Source organism: Chenopodium album, chromosome 7 (assembly GCF_948465745.1).
Source record: "Chenopodium album chromosome 7, dcCheAlbu1.1, whole genome shotgun sequence".
In the NCBI taxonomy this organism is placed as follows: Eukaryota; Viridiplantae; Streptophyta; class Magnoliopsida; order Caryophyllales; family Amaranthaceae; genus Chenopodium; species Chenopodium album.
In genome coordinates, this window is record NC_137840.1 from 58996130 (window position 1) to 59015325 (window position 19196).

Sequence of the window (19196 nt, forward strand, 5' to 3'; positions counted from 1 at the left end):
TTGCTCTTGGGTGGTGATGACCACCCTCTCCCACCCCGGAATTTGCAACTCCGGGTCAATGCTGGGTGCTTGTTGCCTCGATCCTTCACCCCTTACAGTTCTAGACCTCTTGAAAGCCATTTTATGTGAAAGTAGTAGGAATTGAAGCTTTCTCTTTCTTAGGGTTTGAGAAGAAATTGAGAGAAAGTGTTGAAAATTTAGTGTAGATTGTAGAGGAAGATGATAGGAGTTGGAAAATGTAAGAATTTTTAAGTTTGGATGGAAGAATTGGAGGAGATCGTGGATTGAAGTGTGAGTTGGAGGTTTGAAAATGGAGGTTTTAGAGAGAGAAAGTGAGATGAAGAAGATGAAATAAGGAGAAAGTGAGGAAGGAAAGAATGGAAAAGAAAATAAAGGGGGGACGGCCTGATGGCGCGCCCGATCGGGCGAGCCTCGCCCGATCGGGCGAATGAGGAGATTTCCATAATACAAGTTGCGCGCCCGATCGGGCGAGCTCCGCCCGATCGGGCACGAACGCGAAGAGAATTTTCGCCACTTTCTCTCCCGATCGGGCGAGCTTCGCCCGAGAAATCTTTCCTTCTTACTCGATTTGCGCCCGATCAGGCGACCTAGCCCGATCGGGCAAAAAGAGAACTCGTTTCCAGGTCTCCTCTCGCGCCCGATCGGGCATCCGCACCCGATCGGGCGAAATTTGCCAAGAAATCAGCTCTGCTTGCGCGCCCGATCGGGCGAATTTTTTTTCGATTTTCGCCTCACTTGCGCGCCCGATCGGGCCCGTACCAAGCCCTGGAGTTTCTCCGATTTCTTTTCTTCTTCAAATTTTTCTAAGTCTCTTTACCTGTCAAATTCATACCTGTACAACAACACTTAAAACTGGTGAAATATCACTCTCCTCGCCTCTCTAAAAAAAATCAAAAATAAGGGAAAGGAAAACTGATCTAGAAAGCATGAAATACGGGTTGCCTCCCGCGAAGCGCTGGTTTATCTAGGTCCCGCACGACCTTCTTACCAAGTACAATTCCTAGGACCCTTGGCCTAACGCTTGATCGGGTGGTTTCTCACCCGGTCTAGCAATGTTTAGGCTGCGATGTGGCTTCCTGACATAACCTGTGGGACGCCAAGTCGCCTTATCTGGTGGATCCTCTTTGACTTGGACTGGGGGATCTTCAATGCGACGCACTAAAAACCCTTCTTTGATCGAATGTTGCTTCAAATTGTCATTGTCTTCAACACTTGCAACTCGATCTGGCGGAACACTTATTGTAGGCTCGATTCGCACAACTTGCTCGATCGGTTCCACTTGTTCATCCTCGAAACCAAGACCAACATTGTAGAGTGCTCTTTCTATTGCATCGACTTCCTTCTGCCATTTGTCTATCTCATCTGAAAAGGATGCAACACAAGATACCGCCTCTAAGGGATATTTTTCAAGAGCTTGGGGCTTGTTAGAATAATTTACAACCACATTAACACTGAAACATTTCTCCTCAGTCATGGAGCTTTTGGGGGCATTATTCAGATTAAAAACCACTTTATCGTCCCCTACTGATAGTGTTAACTTACCATTTCTTACATCTATGACTGCTCCTGCAGTGTTAAGGAATGGTCTACCCAAAATAATTGGGGTTTGCATATCCTCAGCCATATCAAGAACAACAAAATCCACAGGTATATAAAATTTACCTACTCTAACGGAGACATCCTCTAAAACACCTAGGGGGTATTTGAAAGAACGGTCGGCCATTTGCAGAGTTATATTGGTAGCTTTTAATTTACCCATATTCAACTTAGAGCACACAGATAATGGCATGACGCTAACACTAGCACCCAAATCACATAATGCATTATCAATCAAGAGATTGTCAATATGACAAGGGATAGAAAAACTACCTGGATCTTTTAATTTAGGTGGAGACTTATTTTGAAGTATGGCACTACACTCTGCAGTGAAAGCTACTGTCTCTACCTCACTAATAGACCTTTTTCTCGTCAATATTTCTTTCATAAATTTTGCATACGAGGGGATTTGTGTTATCAATTCAGTAAAGGGAACTATTACCTTCAGATCTTTAACCACCTCCAGGAACTTACCAAACTGCTTATCCAAGTTTGTCTTCAATTGACGATTAGGGAAAGGAAGTTTGATGATTGGCTTTGGAGCATTCTTATCTTTGTCTGGAGTAGCCACCTTCTCTGGAGTTTTACCCTACAATGTAGAATTAGATATGTTAGTATTATCTTTTAGCCCTGCAGGGCTATCAACTACATTGTTTGGTTTAATGAAATCAAGATTAGCAGTATTTAATAAAATAGGTTCATCAACTCTGGGCATAGAGGGCCCTTCATAGTTTGAACCACTCCTTAGAGTAATTGCAAATGCTTGATCCGTAGGCCTAGTCGGCTGTGCCGGCAGGGCTCCCTGTTGGCGTGCTTGTAGAGTAGCGGAGAGTTGCGCAATTTGATTATCTACAATTTTATTATGCGCTAGAATTTGATCAATTGTCGCATCCCTGCTCTCCATGTGCTTTTGCATATTGACCAACATTGCTCTAATTTCCCCCAAAGAAGGGTCGGAAGATGAGGGGGGTTGTTGTGGTTGATTCTTCTGGCTAGCATTGGGGTGATAGTATTTCTACTGCTGTTGCTGTGGCACCTGTGGTTCTTGTGGGGGTGGATTTTGAACATTAGTGCTCCGGTAGGAAAGGTATGGATGATTCCGATACCCAGGATTGTAAGTGTTGGAGTATGGGTTATTCTGCCTATAAGCTTGGAAGGCATTAAATTGCTCCACGAAACTCCTGCAATCCTGCTCCCAATGACCTACAATACCACAATTTTCACAGAAAGCCTCATTAGAATTATTATTAATTGCAGAAACATTAGCTACATTAGCAGTGCTCAGATTATCTAATTTTTGGCAAATAGAGGTTAGTTGAGCTTGCAAAAAGGATACAAAGTCGACACTATGTTTCCCCTTATTAGCAAATCCTCTGGGATTCCCATATTGGGAATTGTGTATCGCCATGTCTTCAATAACCTGACCTGCATCATCAACATTAAGATTCATAAATCTCCCACTAGCTGTAGAGTCTAAAATTATTCTAGAAGAATTTCCAATGCCGTTATAAAAGGCTTGGATTAACTGCCATTGCGCTAAATTATGGTGAGGGCATTATCTTTGTAGGTCCTTGAACCTCTCCCAAGCCTCATATAAAGACTCATCGGCTTCTTGGGCAAAGTTCTGAATCGCACTCCGTAGTACTGCTGTTCTCTCTGCAGGATAATACTTGTTATAGAAATTCAACACAAGAGTTTCCCAGTCAGTTATACCAAGTGTAGTTCTATTTAAGCCATTAAACCACAATTTAGCTTTTCCAGTTAAAGAGAAGGGAAAGAGAATCTCCCTGATCTGGTCTTGAGTGACCCCGGCTTGTCTGATGGTGTTGCAATATTGACAATAGTCGGCAATGTGAAGATTCGGGTCTTCACCCTTTGCTCCACTGAATTGCTTCCTCTCTATCATCGTTATAAATTGAGGTTTAATTTCAAATTGAACCCCATCAAGAGCCGGAGTAGGGGTGAGATGTGGAAAATCCGTAAGCTTTGGTTGTGAATAATCACTAAGCTTCTTTGGAGCCGCCATCTCTGATTCTGTGTCTGATGATGTCTCTGAATTGCTAGAATCAGTTGGAGGATCGCGGTGATTATTGTTATTATCACCAGAATCCGCCAGGATTTGCTTGTAGAAGTTTTTCTGTCTATGGAAAGAACGTTCGATCTCAGGATCGAATGGGATGTAACCTGATCTGGAACACCTGGGCATAAACAAAAACTAGAAGCAAATATGAGATTTGTCTCAGAGAACTAACGCTCTCTGAGACAAAAGAGAAATAATCTAGACTACAAAAACAATCAGAAATAAAAATAAAATCGTTTTCCCCGGCAACGGCGCCAAATTTTGACAGGGTAAAGTCGTATCCCCTAATAAAAAATAATTACCTAAATCACTAACTAAGGTAGATAGGGAAGTAGGGTCGATCTCCACAGGAAAACAAGTCTTTTTACTTCTAATTAATTATTATAATCTAAATTATTTAAGTAACCAATATTTATAATTAAGTATGAAACTAAACTACAAAGAATAAGAGTAGGGAGAAAACGATATATAAAGGGATCTAGGGCATAGGTTCACCAATAAATAATATTCCAGGGTAAAACATAGTAATCAATCGCTGACATTGCACAAATAACATGATTAACAGGCTCTCGCAATTTATTAATCAACATAGATCTAACAGGCTCTCGCAATTTACTAGATCTAAGTTCTTATTGAAAATAGCCTTTAATATCAAATTAACATCTGCTCGATTCATCAATTTAATATTGCTATACTTTTACAAGCCGCAATTGTAAAACATTAAAACAATTCAATAAGAAATTATCATGCAATACCAATAATCAATAATAGTCAATCATCAATGCATCAATTAACCAGAATGTAAAGGGCTCTCGCTACGTATTACAATCACACAATTAATTTACCGATATTAAATCTCATCTCTCGAATCTTGACTTAACCATTTATAAATTAACTTGCCTATTGAAACTAGACCTAAACATTAATTCTCATCTCTCGATTCTTGAATCAATATTGTCAAACTCATGCATAAAAGATAGGCCTAATCTAGTCACAGAGCATTAAATCAATCAATAGGAAATTAATCTAGCATTGATATTCAACAACAATAATTTACCCCTTCATATTATTTATGGATCCCCATAAACCCTAGAAATTAAACTACTCACACATATTAAAAACTAAACTAAGCAAAGTAATAAAATAGATCATGATGAAAGGAATAAAATAAATAACTAAGATTAAGGGAAGAGAAATCGTTACCAAAATAAATCTGGAATTAATGAAAGAATTAAGAACAAAGGTTTAGAGAGAGATTAAGATAGAGAGAACTAAGTAGAGAGAGAAAATCTAAGGAAGAAGATCTAGATCGGTCAAATTAATCGTCCTAAAAACGTACTTAAAACAAAACTAAAACAACTCCTAATTAGAAACTAATTGCTCGTCAAAAGAGCCCTTCCAGAAACACGCGCCCGATCGGGCTAGAGGCCGCCCGATCGGGCCCGCCTTTTTGCTAGCACACTCTTCTCAGCAGCACCGCCCGATCGTGCTAAGCCTCGCACGATCGGGCGCGCCTTTGGCCACGCACCAGCACACTTGCGCATCTTGCCCGATCGAGCTAAGCTTGCCCGATCGGGCCCTTGTGGCTCCTCGAGGCTTTGGACTTCCGATTGGGCTCGACTCCTCGGCCCAATCCGGATCTCCTCTTCGGGTCTTGAATACTCGGTCCAAACCTCGGTATTCCAAATACCGAGCCCTTAATCACCGGCTCGATGGCTCTAGCCGGCCTTAGGCTTCAACGACGGTCGTGATCCTCCAATGCTCGTAGTTGCTTCATAAAAATCCCGGGAAAATGCTCCAAAGGTGCAATTCCCTGCAAAACTCAACCAAAACTACGAAAACACTAGAAAACACATATTAGTAATAGAAGTGGCTCTAAAGAGCCAAAAACACTACTAATTATGACCGAGGGACGGGGGTAAAATAATATATAAAATGGACACATCAAACTCCCCCAAGCCAAACCTTTGCTTGTCCCTAAGCAAAGATCTCATCAATGAATCAATAAATATGCCTCACCCCAATAAGTAAAAATCAAGCACAAACGATCCAGGGTAAATCAAATAAACATGCTTCAGAGTCAACCAATCAAATCCATCCAATTACCTTTCTTCCCTAACAATTGTCAAACAAAGCAAACCACAAGAGCATATAGAATTCAAGACTAGTGCTCACACACTCGACTCTCATTTTCACAATGACCTAGGTATCAACTTTTAACTCGTTCTCCAACTGACAGACCCGAAAGTATTGCTCCATGTCGAAAATGAATTTATCAACTTCTTTTGATTCTCTCGTGCCATTAAAGGTCCGTGGCTTTGGAGGTTTTATCTTGGCACATCCACTTCCCCCGAGCCCTCTCTGGGAACGCATTAAAGTTGCAGATTTATCTTGTGCTTCATCAGCAACGCCTTGCACGAAGTTAAGTTGCTCCGTTAGCCCATCCACGGTTGATGCAAGCCTCTCCATTTGTTCGGCTTGTTTTATCACAATATCCTCGAGTTTGGGCAACCTTTCTTCAAGCATAGCCCAATGTTCGGACTTTCCTTCAAGCCAAGCAAGTCTTTCCTCGGATGTGTATTCATGCATCTCTCCTTCGTCTGCCATCTCTACGGAAAACTTGGCTCTGATACCAAACTGTCACGGTCCGAGTGATTTACCACCGGATCGTGCGGCGTGCTCTCGTCTATTGGCGACAAGGGCGCAAGCCTAAAGCAAAGGAGGTTCGTGAGCACAGCAACACGGACCTAAGGTGTCTCAAGAGGGCACACGATGACAACGAGTGCGGAGTCGGGGCTTATGACGGCCGATACTTCGAAGCGGGCACAAGCGGAACCGACGAAATGAGGACGTCTCTAGGGTCTCTTGGTTTGGTGGGGGATGCTTTAAAACAAGGAAAGCACAATATCTATAAAGGCTTAAACAACACACAAGTCTTAAAGCAATAGCAACGGGGTAGAGAGCTTTGATTGAATAACCATTTTCTCCCTAAAGAGCTTTATATTGCATTAGTAGAGAATTACAAGTGAACGTTGACATGACAGTAACACAATAATTCTCCCTAGAGCCTAGAAAGTAAAAATAAAGACTAAAGAGACATTATATAAGGGAAAATACAAGGAAAATAAAGTAGAATACATAGTAAAGAGGTTGGATTCTAACAACTTGCCTGTATGCATTTTACCTCTATGACAAATAACTCACCTTTTGAACTACCACCCATGAAAATAATAATAATAAAAAAAAAAATCTTTTAGTCATCACCACCTTCTTCCTAATTCCCGTAAAGCACTTTAGTTCTTGCAAAGTTGGATTTGGAATATAATCTTGCTAACGTCTTCCTTCCAAAATAAAAAATTGCCTAATTATGGTGAAAAATCCGGCTTGTGGACCCACTTTTTTAATTTCCCTCTTCCACGATTTCCCTATGCTCTACTTCCACTAATTTCTTTATCTTCAACATTAAATCACATTTAATTTCTTCAATCTCCCAACCATTAATGAAAAAAAATCCTAAGTTTTTTCCTTCCTTGTCTACATCTTCATAACTAAGCTAGTTACGTCTCTGTCCTTGCAAAGTACTCCGTGTTTCCCACCATTTTGAAAAAAAGTGGAAGTAGAACGACAAGTCGCCATCTTTGAAGTTGATGGATCCAGATGGTGGGTGTGGTGATGATATTAAGGTGGACACCAAAGGAAAAATATGTAAGAAATTTTAGTATTATTGAAACTTTAAATGTGTGGATTGATGGTATTTTTGCAATTTTGGTAATTAAGTTCATTGTTGAATTGCGCTTTACCCTAGAAAAATCAACCTTGATTATTATATAATTCTTTTATTAAAACTAAATTCCAGTTTATTATAGTTTAATTAAAAATGTGAATGTACTATTTGAGTAGTTAATTGGGGAAAATAGTGTAATTCAAAATTGCTTTTCATGTTGCGTCGGATTATTTGTAATTGGGGTATGGTAGCATACAATTGGGGATTCTTTATTCCAGGATTTAGTGTTTAAATATTGTGCTATGCTTTGGAATTACGGTCTCGTTACTTTATTATTGTTGTGTTATGCACATGTGAATATCAAAATTTAACCTTGACTAAATAAACTTAACCGGTATTACAAATAGATGAATATGATTTGCCCTTCTCTTGTAAATTGAACAGATTGGTGATGATGTTGAATATATGGATATTAAGGTTAGGACATGTGGTGGGTTTGTTCGGGAAAAAAGAAATTGGGGGGAGGGGAAGGGTTTACAGATTTCGGTATATAAGGCTAGATGGGAATTGAATATTGGAAGTATGATTGTAAGATTGATGACTTTTCAATCCACTTTCTTAGAGAATCATGTATTTGGGGATTTGTGAACTTAGATTTGCATGTTCCAAGGTTGAGGAATTTGGTTTATTTATATATAAAAATAATAATAAGGGAAAGCTTTCGTCAACTAGAAAAAAGGAAATTGTAAATGATTATAAAGTGAAAATCTTTTTAGAGACAAAGAATAGGTATGGGTATGTAGAACTCTTTTGTACTAGTCATGAAAGGTTTAGAAAAGTTAGTGAAGAATCCTTATTGTACAACCAACACAAGTAGTCAAAACAATGTTAAAAAGGCCACAAAAGTAAGAACAAATTCTAGGCCTGATCTTAACACTTATTTTAAAACACCAGGAAGAGACAAAAAATAAGCAAGGTGGAAATAAGGTTGGAGAGAGTCCTAATGCAAAGAGTGTACAAGAAAAGGAGAATAGCTTGTTGATAGAGAGTGTGAAAGAAAAAAAGAAGCAAGATGGGGAGGAAGGGCCATCTTCAAAGGTTGTAAAGGTAAACAAGAAAGAAAAATAAAAGGAAAAGAGAAAGAGAAAGAGAGACAAATCAAAAAGAAAGCTTGTGTTAGAAACAGACATTGGATCTAGTTCATCAATTTTGATTCTGTTGACACAGATATTAATAACATTGTTACTAACACTGGCAACATCATACATATTAGGGGAGGTGATGAATGCTTATCTTAAGGATGCACACAGTGATGATAGGGATGAGTATCATGAGGATGGGGTTGAGAGAAATGTGGTGAAGAAGCCAATGCTTAACAATGAACTTGTAAGCTGAGTAATAAATGATATAAGAGAATGAGTTCAGTTTTTATTTTGAAGATTTTCACTGCCTTAATTTAAAGGATTTATATGAGCAAGATAACAATTCATGGTTTCATGCTATAACTTCAACAAGTCTATCCAATTGTTGAAATAATACAATAAATTCACCCCCTTTATTTGTTTGTTTGTTTCAAGGGGCAATATATTAACTATGCATAATAAAGTTTATAGCAAAGGAATAATCCAAAGCCAACTTACAAAAGGCTCCTTTAATACTCAGGGTTGCTGGTGGGTGGGTGGATTACCACCCCCGTTGTGCATAGTAGTCAGATTAGTAGTAGCAGTATTAAACCTACGGTTAGAGTTATTATAGACTGAAGTTGGAGCCGAATGCGGCTGCAAAATATTAACAAAAGTACTTAAATAGTTCCTACTGAAGACGTTGCTAGAATTGTGAGGTGAATCCAACATATCTCTTCTTGCTGCTTAAATTCACCTTCATTATCAACATTATGGAAAAATTCTGATCAATACATCATTAATATTACTTTGTAAGTTCTCTTGCTTCTCAATTTCGCTCCCTAGCTTAGAAATTTGTCTCTCTATAAACACGCTCTCTGTAAATTTTTCTCTAAACTAAATCAAAATTAGTAAATTGCAAACATGGAGACATTTAATTTTGGAAGATACTATAATGGAAAAGATCACACTCAACCCCTTTTAATTGAGGAGTGAGTGAATTGTTTGATTTTTTTTTTTAAAAGAAAGCTAACTCTCTGTTTTCACACCGGGTGCTCCATGAGATGGGCATGGGCCAGGCTGTCCCGCGGACGGCAAGGATCCGGCACGAAAAAAGACACGACACGGCAATAGCACGTCAGCGGCACGACACGGCACGATGACCGAGGAGTGGGTCGTGGACCGTGTCATGAACACGATTTTGAAATTCGGCCAGGCATGACATGAACCCGCGGCGCGGCACAGTACTTTAGCCCGCCAGCACGACACATGGCACGACCAAGCACGACATGTGGCATGACGGGCACGGCCCGGCCCGTGCAAAACGACTACTCATTCGCTGCTTGAAATAAATTAATAATAAAAATAACATAAATAATAAAGAACTAAAATAATAAAAAGAACAATAATAATATAATAATAAAATAACATACACATAAATTAATAAAATAATTTAAATACAGTATCCATTTTTAAAGTTGTTCAACAATATTATATTGATATTTTTTAAATAAAAAAAATGGGCGACACGGTGACCGGCCCGACATGGCACGGCAGACACGTGGGTCTTGTCGTGCTGTGGGCTCGGGTGTGCAAAATGGTGGCCCATCACGGCACGGCCCACCAAAATGCAAGCACGGCACGACATGACACGAGCCACCACTAGGCAAGGCGACGCACGGCATGCAGTGGCCCGCACGTCACGATGCCTACCACTTGCTTAGTGCACACAGCTATACCGTGTAGACCAAGGTCATAGCTAATTAGCTATTGTTTATTTTCCTAGGTTCCAATAATTTACAGGCTCTTTCATCAGCTCTTTGGCTATTTGCTTGCGATAGAGAAAGAGTGAACTGACCCGAGCCAGGTAGTTCGGCTAAGACGGGATGAAATGCTGTACTGTCCTATCAAACCAGGCGCGAGGTCAATGATTTAGCTCAAGAAGGGAATAATCGCCTTTATTCCTTGAGCCTTTTACCTGCTTTTGCTTCATCTGCAGATTGAATTTTCAGTATCAAATCAATAAGTCAGCTTTGGCTTTCTGCTAGGTGCATTTTATTCACTAAACTTTTCTAACTTAGCTTATTAGCACTAGTAAGACATAGTTAATTTTGATATGTGTACACATGATTGAATCTGATTAGCCTAACACTTATTTTTTAAAAAGATGGATAATAGAAAATTACGTGAAGCTTAACACCAGGCCTGAACCTGGGCGTAGGCGAGGAGTGCAGTGGCTTAGGGCCATGGCAATTAGGGGCCTAATATTTGTAAAATCACCAACAGTTTAAAATGATATAAAACCTTTTTTACGCAAATATTTGTAATACTCAACTTTGTGGATCAACGTTTGAAAGCTATAGGAGAATTCTTGTTTGGATATAAGATCTTGGGTTCGATTGTGTCATTTGGTTGGTTTCTTGTTTGTTTGTTTTTTTTTTTAAATGTATCTTTAAATGCTTATGGTAATGTAATAATTTGTACAAATACTCTTAATGAATTTAGTTATTTTACAAAAAATATATAAATATATAAATTTTTTTTTTAAATATTAAACATTACCATTAGTCTAGGTAATGTTTAATATTTTAAAGGGCAATTCGTACTATTTGTGTGAAGCAATAACTCATAAAAAAAAATAATAATAAATAAAAAAGAAGAATGTATGAAACAATTCGTATCTATATATATGTCAAAGTGACGAAAAAATTAAAAATTATAAAGGGCCATTATGTCTTGTTGGCCCTAAGGCCCAAAAAATGTCAGGAACGTGTCTGCTTAATACTTACTACGTATTATAAAAGCTTATGTCCTACTATATAATTTTTTTTTTTGAAAAACTGTATAATTAGGGGTGAGCGTAGCAGGGTACCCTGTAAAAATATTAGGACCCGGAATCGGAACCTGTTGCAACAGGTTCCTAAAAATAGGAACCGGAACCGGAACCTGTTGCAACAGGTTCCTAAGAATAGAGAACCGGAACCGAAACCTGCAAGTTCCGGTTCCTAAACAGGGTACCCTGTCTGTCAAAGTAAGTTTAATAGTTACTTGATAAATTGTGACAATTTTTTTTTTTTTAAAATAGATGATCACAATAAAAGCTTACAACTTTAGTATAGTACTTCAAATATAACAAATCAACACTAATTGTCTAGAATTTTTAATACCATATAGGTTCCGGTTTCATGTACCCTATAGGGAACCTGTACTAACAGGGTACCCTACAGGTTCTAAATCCAAAATTTTATTACCCGGAATCGGAACCTGTTGCAACAGGTTCCTAATTTTATTACCCGGAACCGGAACCTGATCAACAGGTTCCGGGTTTGGAATCTGCGGTTCCGAACAGGTTCCGGTTCCATATCAGGGTACCCTGAATTTTTGCTCACCCCTATGTATAATGTAGTGGTAGCTTAAATCTTATTTCATATGAAAACTTTTAAATAATTTGTTGTAAGTTTCTGATAATATGTTACCTCCGTTAATTATTATGTGCAACTTTAGGATATTATTTGTGAGATATTAAAATTTTCAAAATTGCACATAATAATTAACAATGGTTGTATATGAAAATAGTTGTGGGATTTATATTGGATTCGTAAAAATGTGCAATTTGATAATAAAAATATATATATATATATAAATAATAATAAAAATAAAAATAAAACAATTTTCATAATAACTTTTGTTATTTATAGTCAATTATACATGTTGATGACGACTACAGTACACTTGGTCATTGGGTAGGGTAATAATAAAAGGGTTGTGGTAAGATTTAGGGTCTGTTCATTTCAGCTTAATTTCTATTCAGTATAGTACATTTCAGTTCAGCTCCAATACCTCATAAAATATTCATTTCAGCTCTAATCAGTTCAGTTTAGTTCAGTTTATTCCAGCTCCAATCAATTGAGTTCAGATCAGTTCAATTCAGCTTATTTTAGTAAAAGTGAACAGGCCCTTATAGGGTTTTTATTGGACAAGACCTTTATTGGGTATAGGCTCAAAATGTTTGTTCAATTTTATAGATAATGAAAATAGATAATGTAAAAAAAATAATAATAATAATTTAAAAAAAATACATAAATATTTTTGTAGTTATATATACTTAAAAATAACTTTGTCAATTTTTATTTTAATTGATAGTTTGTTAACCCGCCCATTATCAGCTTACTAATGACCCAACCCGCTATTGTCCCTAAAAAATGAGACCCTCTTTAATCCGACCTGCGCCAACCCTGACTCGGCCAGCCTAATAACCAGGTCTAATAAACACCATACAAATACAAAAAATTACTAAATCGTTGGATGGCCGAAAGAGTCATAAAAAGATGAAAATGTCTTTACTTCTATGTATTGCGAAATGGGGGTTGGTAGATAACTTTATTTGTTGTTAATTACTTTGTAGATTACAAATTAACTAGTTATGTTTGTGAACAAAAGTGAAGAAATAGAGAGAATTTGGGAGAAAATTAAGAGATTTTATTTCATAATGAAGTCTTAATTTACAGAGAAGGAAAACAAGTATATATTCATGTAATAACAGAAATAGCTACTGGAAGAAGTTTGTTATGATTATAACTAACTTTGCCACATCAGCAGCATGAGTTAACAATTTGTTTTAAACAAATCTTTGTAATAACCAAGATATGACAACTTCTGTTTCTTGATCTTGATAACCGACTTAACTAACTAAAGTAACAAATCAACCATCACAACCATATATATTTCCATTCCAAGTATTCTGTTTTTGTCCTACATGATTATTAAATCATTAGAAAACAACCTTACTCATTTCTTCAATCTCAAATCTTCTGTTTTGTTAACAAATCAGTAATGGCTGGTTCGAGTTCATCACATAGACGCGAATACAGAGCTATGGAGGAGTGTCCGAGAAAGCGATACGTAAGGTACAACAAATCCATAGGACAAGGTACAACAAAAAAAGTTTATATGGGGTTTGATAAAGTCGATGGTATAGAAATTGCTTGGTCGAAGACGCAATTGACAAATTCATCAAATCAAATATACAAGAATTTGCTTGCTGAAGCTTCTCTGTTAGAGTCATTAGACCATGAAAATGTAATCAAATGCTACCATTTTTGGTACGATGATTCCACTAAAATCTTTCACATGATTACCGAGCTTTGTACTTCCGGAGATTTGAGAAAGTACACCAACAAACACAATCTTGTAGGTAACAACGCGATCAAGAATTGGTCTAGACAGATTCTAAGTGCGTTGAATTATCTTCATGATCGTAGTATACCGATAGTTCATCGAGATGTGAAGATTGAAAACATCTTCATTGATGGAAATTTGGGCACGGTTAAGCTAGGAGATTATGGTTTCGCACGTAAAATTAAACCGGGAAGAAGTCTAACTAGGTGTGTTGGTACGCCAGAAACTATGGCACCGGAAATTCTAGAAGCAGAATATAATGAAAAGGCTGATATATTCTCGTTTGGGATGACTTTAGTGCAGATAGTGACTAAGGAAAAGATGTACAGCGAATGCAACAACGACAAAGAACTAGTTTTCGGAATGATTAGGAGGGGTGAAATGCCTGCCGCGCTAAACAATGTGGTAGATTCTGAGATAAGGCAATTCATTGATAAGTGTCTGCTTCCTAAATCAGAGAGACCTGCTGCAATTGACCTTCTGAATGACCCTTTTCTTGTAAACGATGTTCCTGAAACATCGACAGCAGGTATTAGTGCTGCTAGTATTCAGACTCTGAGAGAGTCTGTGCGTCATCAGGTGGCTAGATTACTGCGTAAAGAACCTGACAAGGAAGAGTTTGACAGCACAACAGACAATTTTCCGGCTTCCAGACCATCTTTAGAACGACAAAGAGAAATGGAGCGTGAGGGTGAGACAAAAGGGAACATCTGAGACTGGTTCGCCATCTAGGACACACGAGACATCGACTGATACCTAGTTGATTCTTAAATGGTTTTGGGAATATTGGGATGCTGTCATCATCAGTTTGCTGCAACTGATGGAAGTATAAGGTCAATTACGATTCTTTGGTATTAAAAGACTTTTCGATAATTTTGATTATAATTCTAGGGATTTTATATACTTTGAGTCTCAATTAGTATAATTGCTTGAAATTAGGCATGTTACTTGTTATATGTTACTCCTAGTGTAGGCAGGGGAGGAAGATGTACTCGTATTATTTTTGACCTTATTTTGTCTTCGCTTCTGTAAACGATAAATTGGCTTACTTCTCAGTTCATATTAAATAATTCTGGATTTTCTCATATTTTTGATTGAGGTTGACTATTGAATTTTCGTTACTTAGTTGGAAAATGAAAGTTCTGTATTTCGTTCTCTGTAGTATGTACAGAAAATATAATGAAGGCTTATGCAACAATTTGCGTTTAGCCGTATCACAAGTATGTGAAGCCAGGTTTTGGGTATACAATTTTAGAAAATTTAGAACTAGTGTTTCAGAGTCAAATATACGGATTAAATTGAAACTAGTGCCAATTCAATTTTCACAAGATGTTAATCAATCGTGCACAATTAAGTTTAAATAGAGGTGATGGTAAATATGTTTTTTCAACACATCATGAAATTTAACTACCCTGTAGTATGTACTAGATAAAACCCGAACCACGTATTACTTTCAACTATACCAATGAGCACCGCAAGTACTGTACCATGACTAGGGGTATTAAGTTTATACAATAACCATTTTTATACGCCAAATAACGTGGCATGAGGATGTTGTATACTTATACTACGTATTTCTTGTGGGCTAGATGGTTCTAATTGGGTTGAATTTGGTTAACGAAACATTTAGATACAGTCAATTAAGGGTCTAATATGGAGTAACATAGAAAACCATCAAATTTAGTTATATTACTGTCCAAGAGTAATAAAGAGATTTTCTGATTCAAATAGATTTAGCCAATCTATCTAATTTTGAGTAAAACATGAATATGGACTATTGATAAAGGCTATGTTCTCTTAGGCTGGTATAACCGTATAAAGTTGTTAACAAAATTTTCTAATCAATTTAGCTAAATTTTAATTTGATATGTTTGTTAACATATTGAAACCTACCGCACTCACTTTGATTGGAATTAAGAAGTTTCCATCAATCAGTCTCAAGCCTATAGCACATGGAAAAATTCTCATTCTATCAAGTGAAAAAGAAAAATTACAAAAGAAAGCCCCTACCAACAGACTCTCCAGTAATACCTTTAGCCTTAAGCAAACTAGAGCCTTGCAACTTGTTTCATATACTGTGATTTTTCTATGATCAAGAGAAAATTTATCACTTCAATCATTTGATGTCAAAACTCAAAACGAGCATCTACACAGTCCAAGCAACTTTTAACTAAAAATCTCTATAATTTGTCACAAAAACTGTAGACTTCTGTGATGCAAGACTATTTAGTTAGCTTCTTCTATTGATGTCAATCTCTTAAAACATGTTAGAAATCATGTTCATAACTTTTCCAAGTTAACACCAGCATAAAAATCTAACAAGCACTGAGGCAGAAAACATCTACAAACAAAGAATCAGGCACACCGGTGAATGAATGACAGCATAGGCAAACTCACACAAAAGCAGCATATCCAATTCCAGCATTAGCAGCTGAAAAGAGAGCTGCATGTGCTCCTTCAACTGCAGATAAAGAATTCTAACCAATATCCGCCGCATTCCTTCTATCGCCATCCACCTAAAACCAACAGACCATTTAAGAACAACTCAATACATTTCCTGGAAGAAGTACCTACTAAAGTATAGACTATAGATTGAAAGATACCATATCCCATTTTGACTTCTCATTTTGTCAACCCTTGCGGTGTTACATGTCAGCTGTACCTGACTGGAATCCAGAAGAAGGCAGATTGGAAAAACTCGGAAGTGCAGACCAGAAATAACAAGGACGACAATATCACTACAGTTCAGAAAATACAAGAAACAAATGTACATATTTCACAAAACATATTGATGAACAGATCAAGTATTTGACTTAATCCATTTCGCAATACTTGCATAAGTTTGACTTAAATCGTCATGGACATAGCACCATAGGTAGTAAATAAATTTGGGAAAATAAAAGGAAAGATTTTAAACCATCTCACATCACATCAGTCTACAAAGAAGGTACAGTGTATCTAGCTGACTAAAAACTAAACAAAAAAAAAGTAACCTGCAAATCTTCCATACTTTGAAATGAAAATTACAAACTGGAATGTCTGGAACAGCAGTTTGATCAATGTTTGTTTGGGTTTTTCCAATAATGATATGAGGATAAATTAATGAAAAATCAGGGAAGTACCACAACACCGCCCTACACCAGAAATATACATGCTCTCAGGGTATCATGTATACCTTTATCTACCAATAGCAGACACAAGTACAGCTACGACTCCAACTGCACGGGCAATCTCAAGATATTATCTACCAAAAGGTACTAAGAAAACCCCTGAGCTTCGATATTAGCACTATTTACAGTAATATCATTTTGTTTTATATATTAAGCCATTTAATTCCTTTGTTGATAAGTTACAAGCGAAAACAAAAAGACGGCTATAAGCCAAACCAGATAAATAGAGCACCAAAGATATTATATAAATAGAGCACCCAAAATATTACGTACAAAAAAAAAGAAGCTCAAAACGGAATCACTGAACCCAGATGCACATCAATCTGATACTCGAACCCTTTAATCATCTTATTTACAAGTACACATTCAAAACAGAGAAATTGCATGACTTGCACTGAAAATTCAGCACATATCTCATCAACAAAAAAAACACCTAATCACATGCAACACAAAGGCAATAAGATATGCTCTAAGAGATTGTTAATGACCTATTGCATCAAAGTAGTCCCTCTCATCATATCCATGTGGTCAAATACATCTCAACTGAAGCATGAGCCTATCTCATTGATACCTCATGACATGGCACAAGAAATCAGGGTTTCAATAATATTTTCTATTTCGAACCTCTACCTTGAAGCTTTTTCCTTGCCTCTTCACTGCAAAAAAATTATTGATCTTCCCCTGCAAAAACAAAAGACTTAACATAAGCCTTTGAAAACAGAACAGGATTTTTGGCTTAATAGTTCTGATATTTTAAACCATGCTTAACCCAAACTATTTTCTGGGGCTGAGAGGAAATAGACACTGACCTGCAAGTCTGTAACTCATCCAAACACACAGCTTTTGGTGGTGGGCGTAGAAATTTTTGTAATGGGTCAGAACATATTCCATCTTCCCCAGCGCGATTGACACCTTCCCCAAACATAGCTTCTGATTCTTCCGTCACAAGATGAAAAAGTTGTAAACCATCTTCTTGTTAAGACAACTGAGGAGAGTCGATCAGATTATTACAGTTGTCCTCCGTTGAATATCTGCACCAAAGCACAAAACATATAGAGTTACTTATTTGGATACATCATACATGATTTTATATCAAACAAACCATACAAACTCCATCCTTTTTTCACATTTCAATAACCAAAAGTACCATGATTATACTATTTGTAAAGAGAGAAAAAAGAAAATCTGTAAAATTTCTAGTCCTTCAAAAAGACTACTTCTGCATTCTAGTTTCTTTCTGACATATTTTAAGCAGGAAACAACATACTACTTTGATGGAAGGATTACAAATATTAAGGATACTAACCATATTTTAAGCAAATGAAAATCTGTGAAATTCTAGTTCCTTAAAGAAACATATTTTAAGTTATGTTACTAAAACTTGGCAAATTAACCTTGATGGAACGATTACAAACATTAACCAATGACTCTATGAGTACCATTGAGCTCTTCCACGTAAGCGACTCGGCCAGCATCCGTACCCAGTATTTCTCCATCCTGAACAAACCACAACAGCTCATTCATTAACCATAACAACATAAGGATGAAAACTTCATAATAATTAAAATTTTATGCACCAATTTATCCTCATGCTCTTACTTCTTTAGAACTATTTAACCCTCAGCAAGCAAAACGCAAGAATTTGAACAATTACAACCCCAAATAAATTCAACCATACAAAAATAGAGCTATACTCAGGAGACATAGCAACCTTATCATCCAAATCCACATAATCAAATGGTTCTGCAACACATTAGCAACCAAATATGATTCAATTATCAAATTAAGGCTCATAAATTTAGGGAGAAAGGGTCCAATTTTATAGTTAAATCCTAACATTGAAGGCAAACTAGATTCAAATATCAAACCACGCTCAAAATTTTCCTACTATATCGAATTTAGAAAAACCCAAAATTGAGCATACTGAGAATTAATTTAACGATAAACCCTAGATTGTGAAATTAATATTCCATGTTTACAAAAATAAACGACATCTTACCTTAAAAGCTGCTCAATCGCCTCAATTGATTGAAATTAGAAAGTGAATGAATGACAAAGTTTGAGTCTTTGAGAATCAACGGCTCAAAGCTTAGGGTTTGTGAGTTTGAGTGAAGAGATTTGGAGGGATTTTTTTGTTATATATATATATATATATATTTTTTAAATGAGAATTTGGAGGGAATTTTTTTTACGCCTTTTTTTTTTTTTTTTTTTTTTTTTTTTTTTTTTTTTTTTTTTTTTTTTTTGTTTATACTAGATTACTAGTTGAAGGAAATTTTTATACTCCGTAGGCAATTAAAAGTAGT

At 36.8% G+C, this 19196-nt stretch overlaps 1 protein-coding gene, 1 long non-coding RNA gene and 1 other non-coding gene across 4 annotated transcripts; 2 read left to right on the plus strand and 1 right to left on the minus strand.

Moving 5' to 3' along the window:
• Nucleotides 1-3155: 3155 nt before the first annotated feature.
• Nucleotides 3156-3262, plus strand: LOC145641205 (small nucleolar RNA R71). The gene has a single exon (XR_014115266.1). It is a non-coding gene; the product is annotated as a small nucleolar RNA R71 (small nucleolar RNA).
• A 3722-nt stretch (nucleotides 3263-6984) lies between these two features.
• Nucleotides 6985-14711, plus strand: LOC145637988 (serine/threonine-protein kinase WNK8-like). 2 transcript variants are annotated; one of them, XM_081688975.1, is made up of 2 exons: nucleotides 6985-7402; nucleotides 14024-14711. In XM_081688975.1, exons 1-2 carry the CDS (start codon nucleotides 7355-7357, stop codon nucleotides 14432-14434), a joined length of 459 nt encoding a protein of 152 aa, XP_081545101.1. In that variant the 5' UTR covers nucleotides 6985-7354; the 3' UTR covers nucleotides 14435-14711. The 2 variants fall into 2 exon arrangements, with proteins under 2 accessions (XP_081545101.1, XP_081545100.1); XM_081688974.1 differs by having other exon boundaries at nucleotides 6987-7402; nucleotides 14019-14711.
• Nucleotides 14712-17319: 2608 nt separating this feature from the next.
• Nucleotides 17320-19023, minus strand: LOC145637989 (uncharacterized). Its single transcript, XR_014114571.1, has 4 exons — nucleotides 18890-19023; nucleotides 18330-18387; nucleotides 17700-17921; nucleotides 17320-17571 (listed from the first exon to the last, which is right to left on the minus strand). It is a non-coding gene; the product is annotated as an uncharacterized LOC145637989 (long non-coding RNA).
• Between the last annotated feature and the right edge of the window lie 173 nt (nucleotides 19024-19196).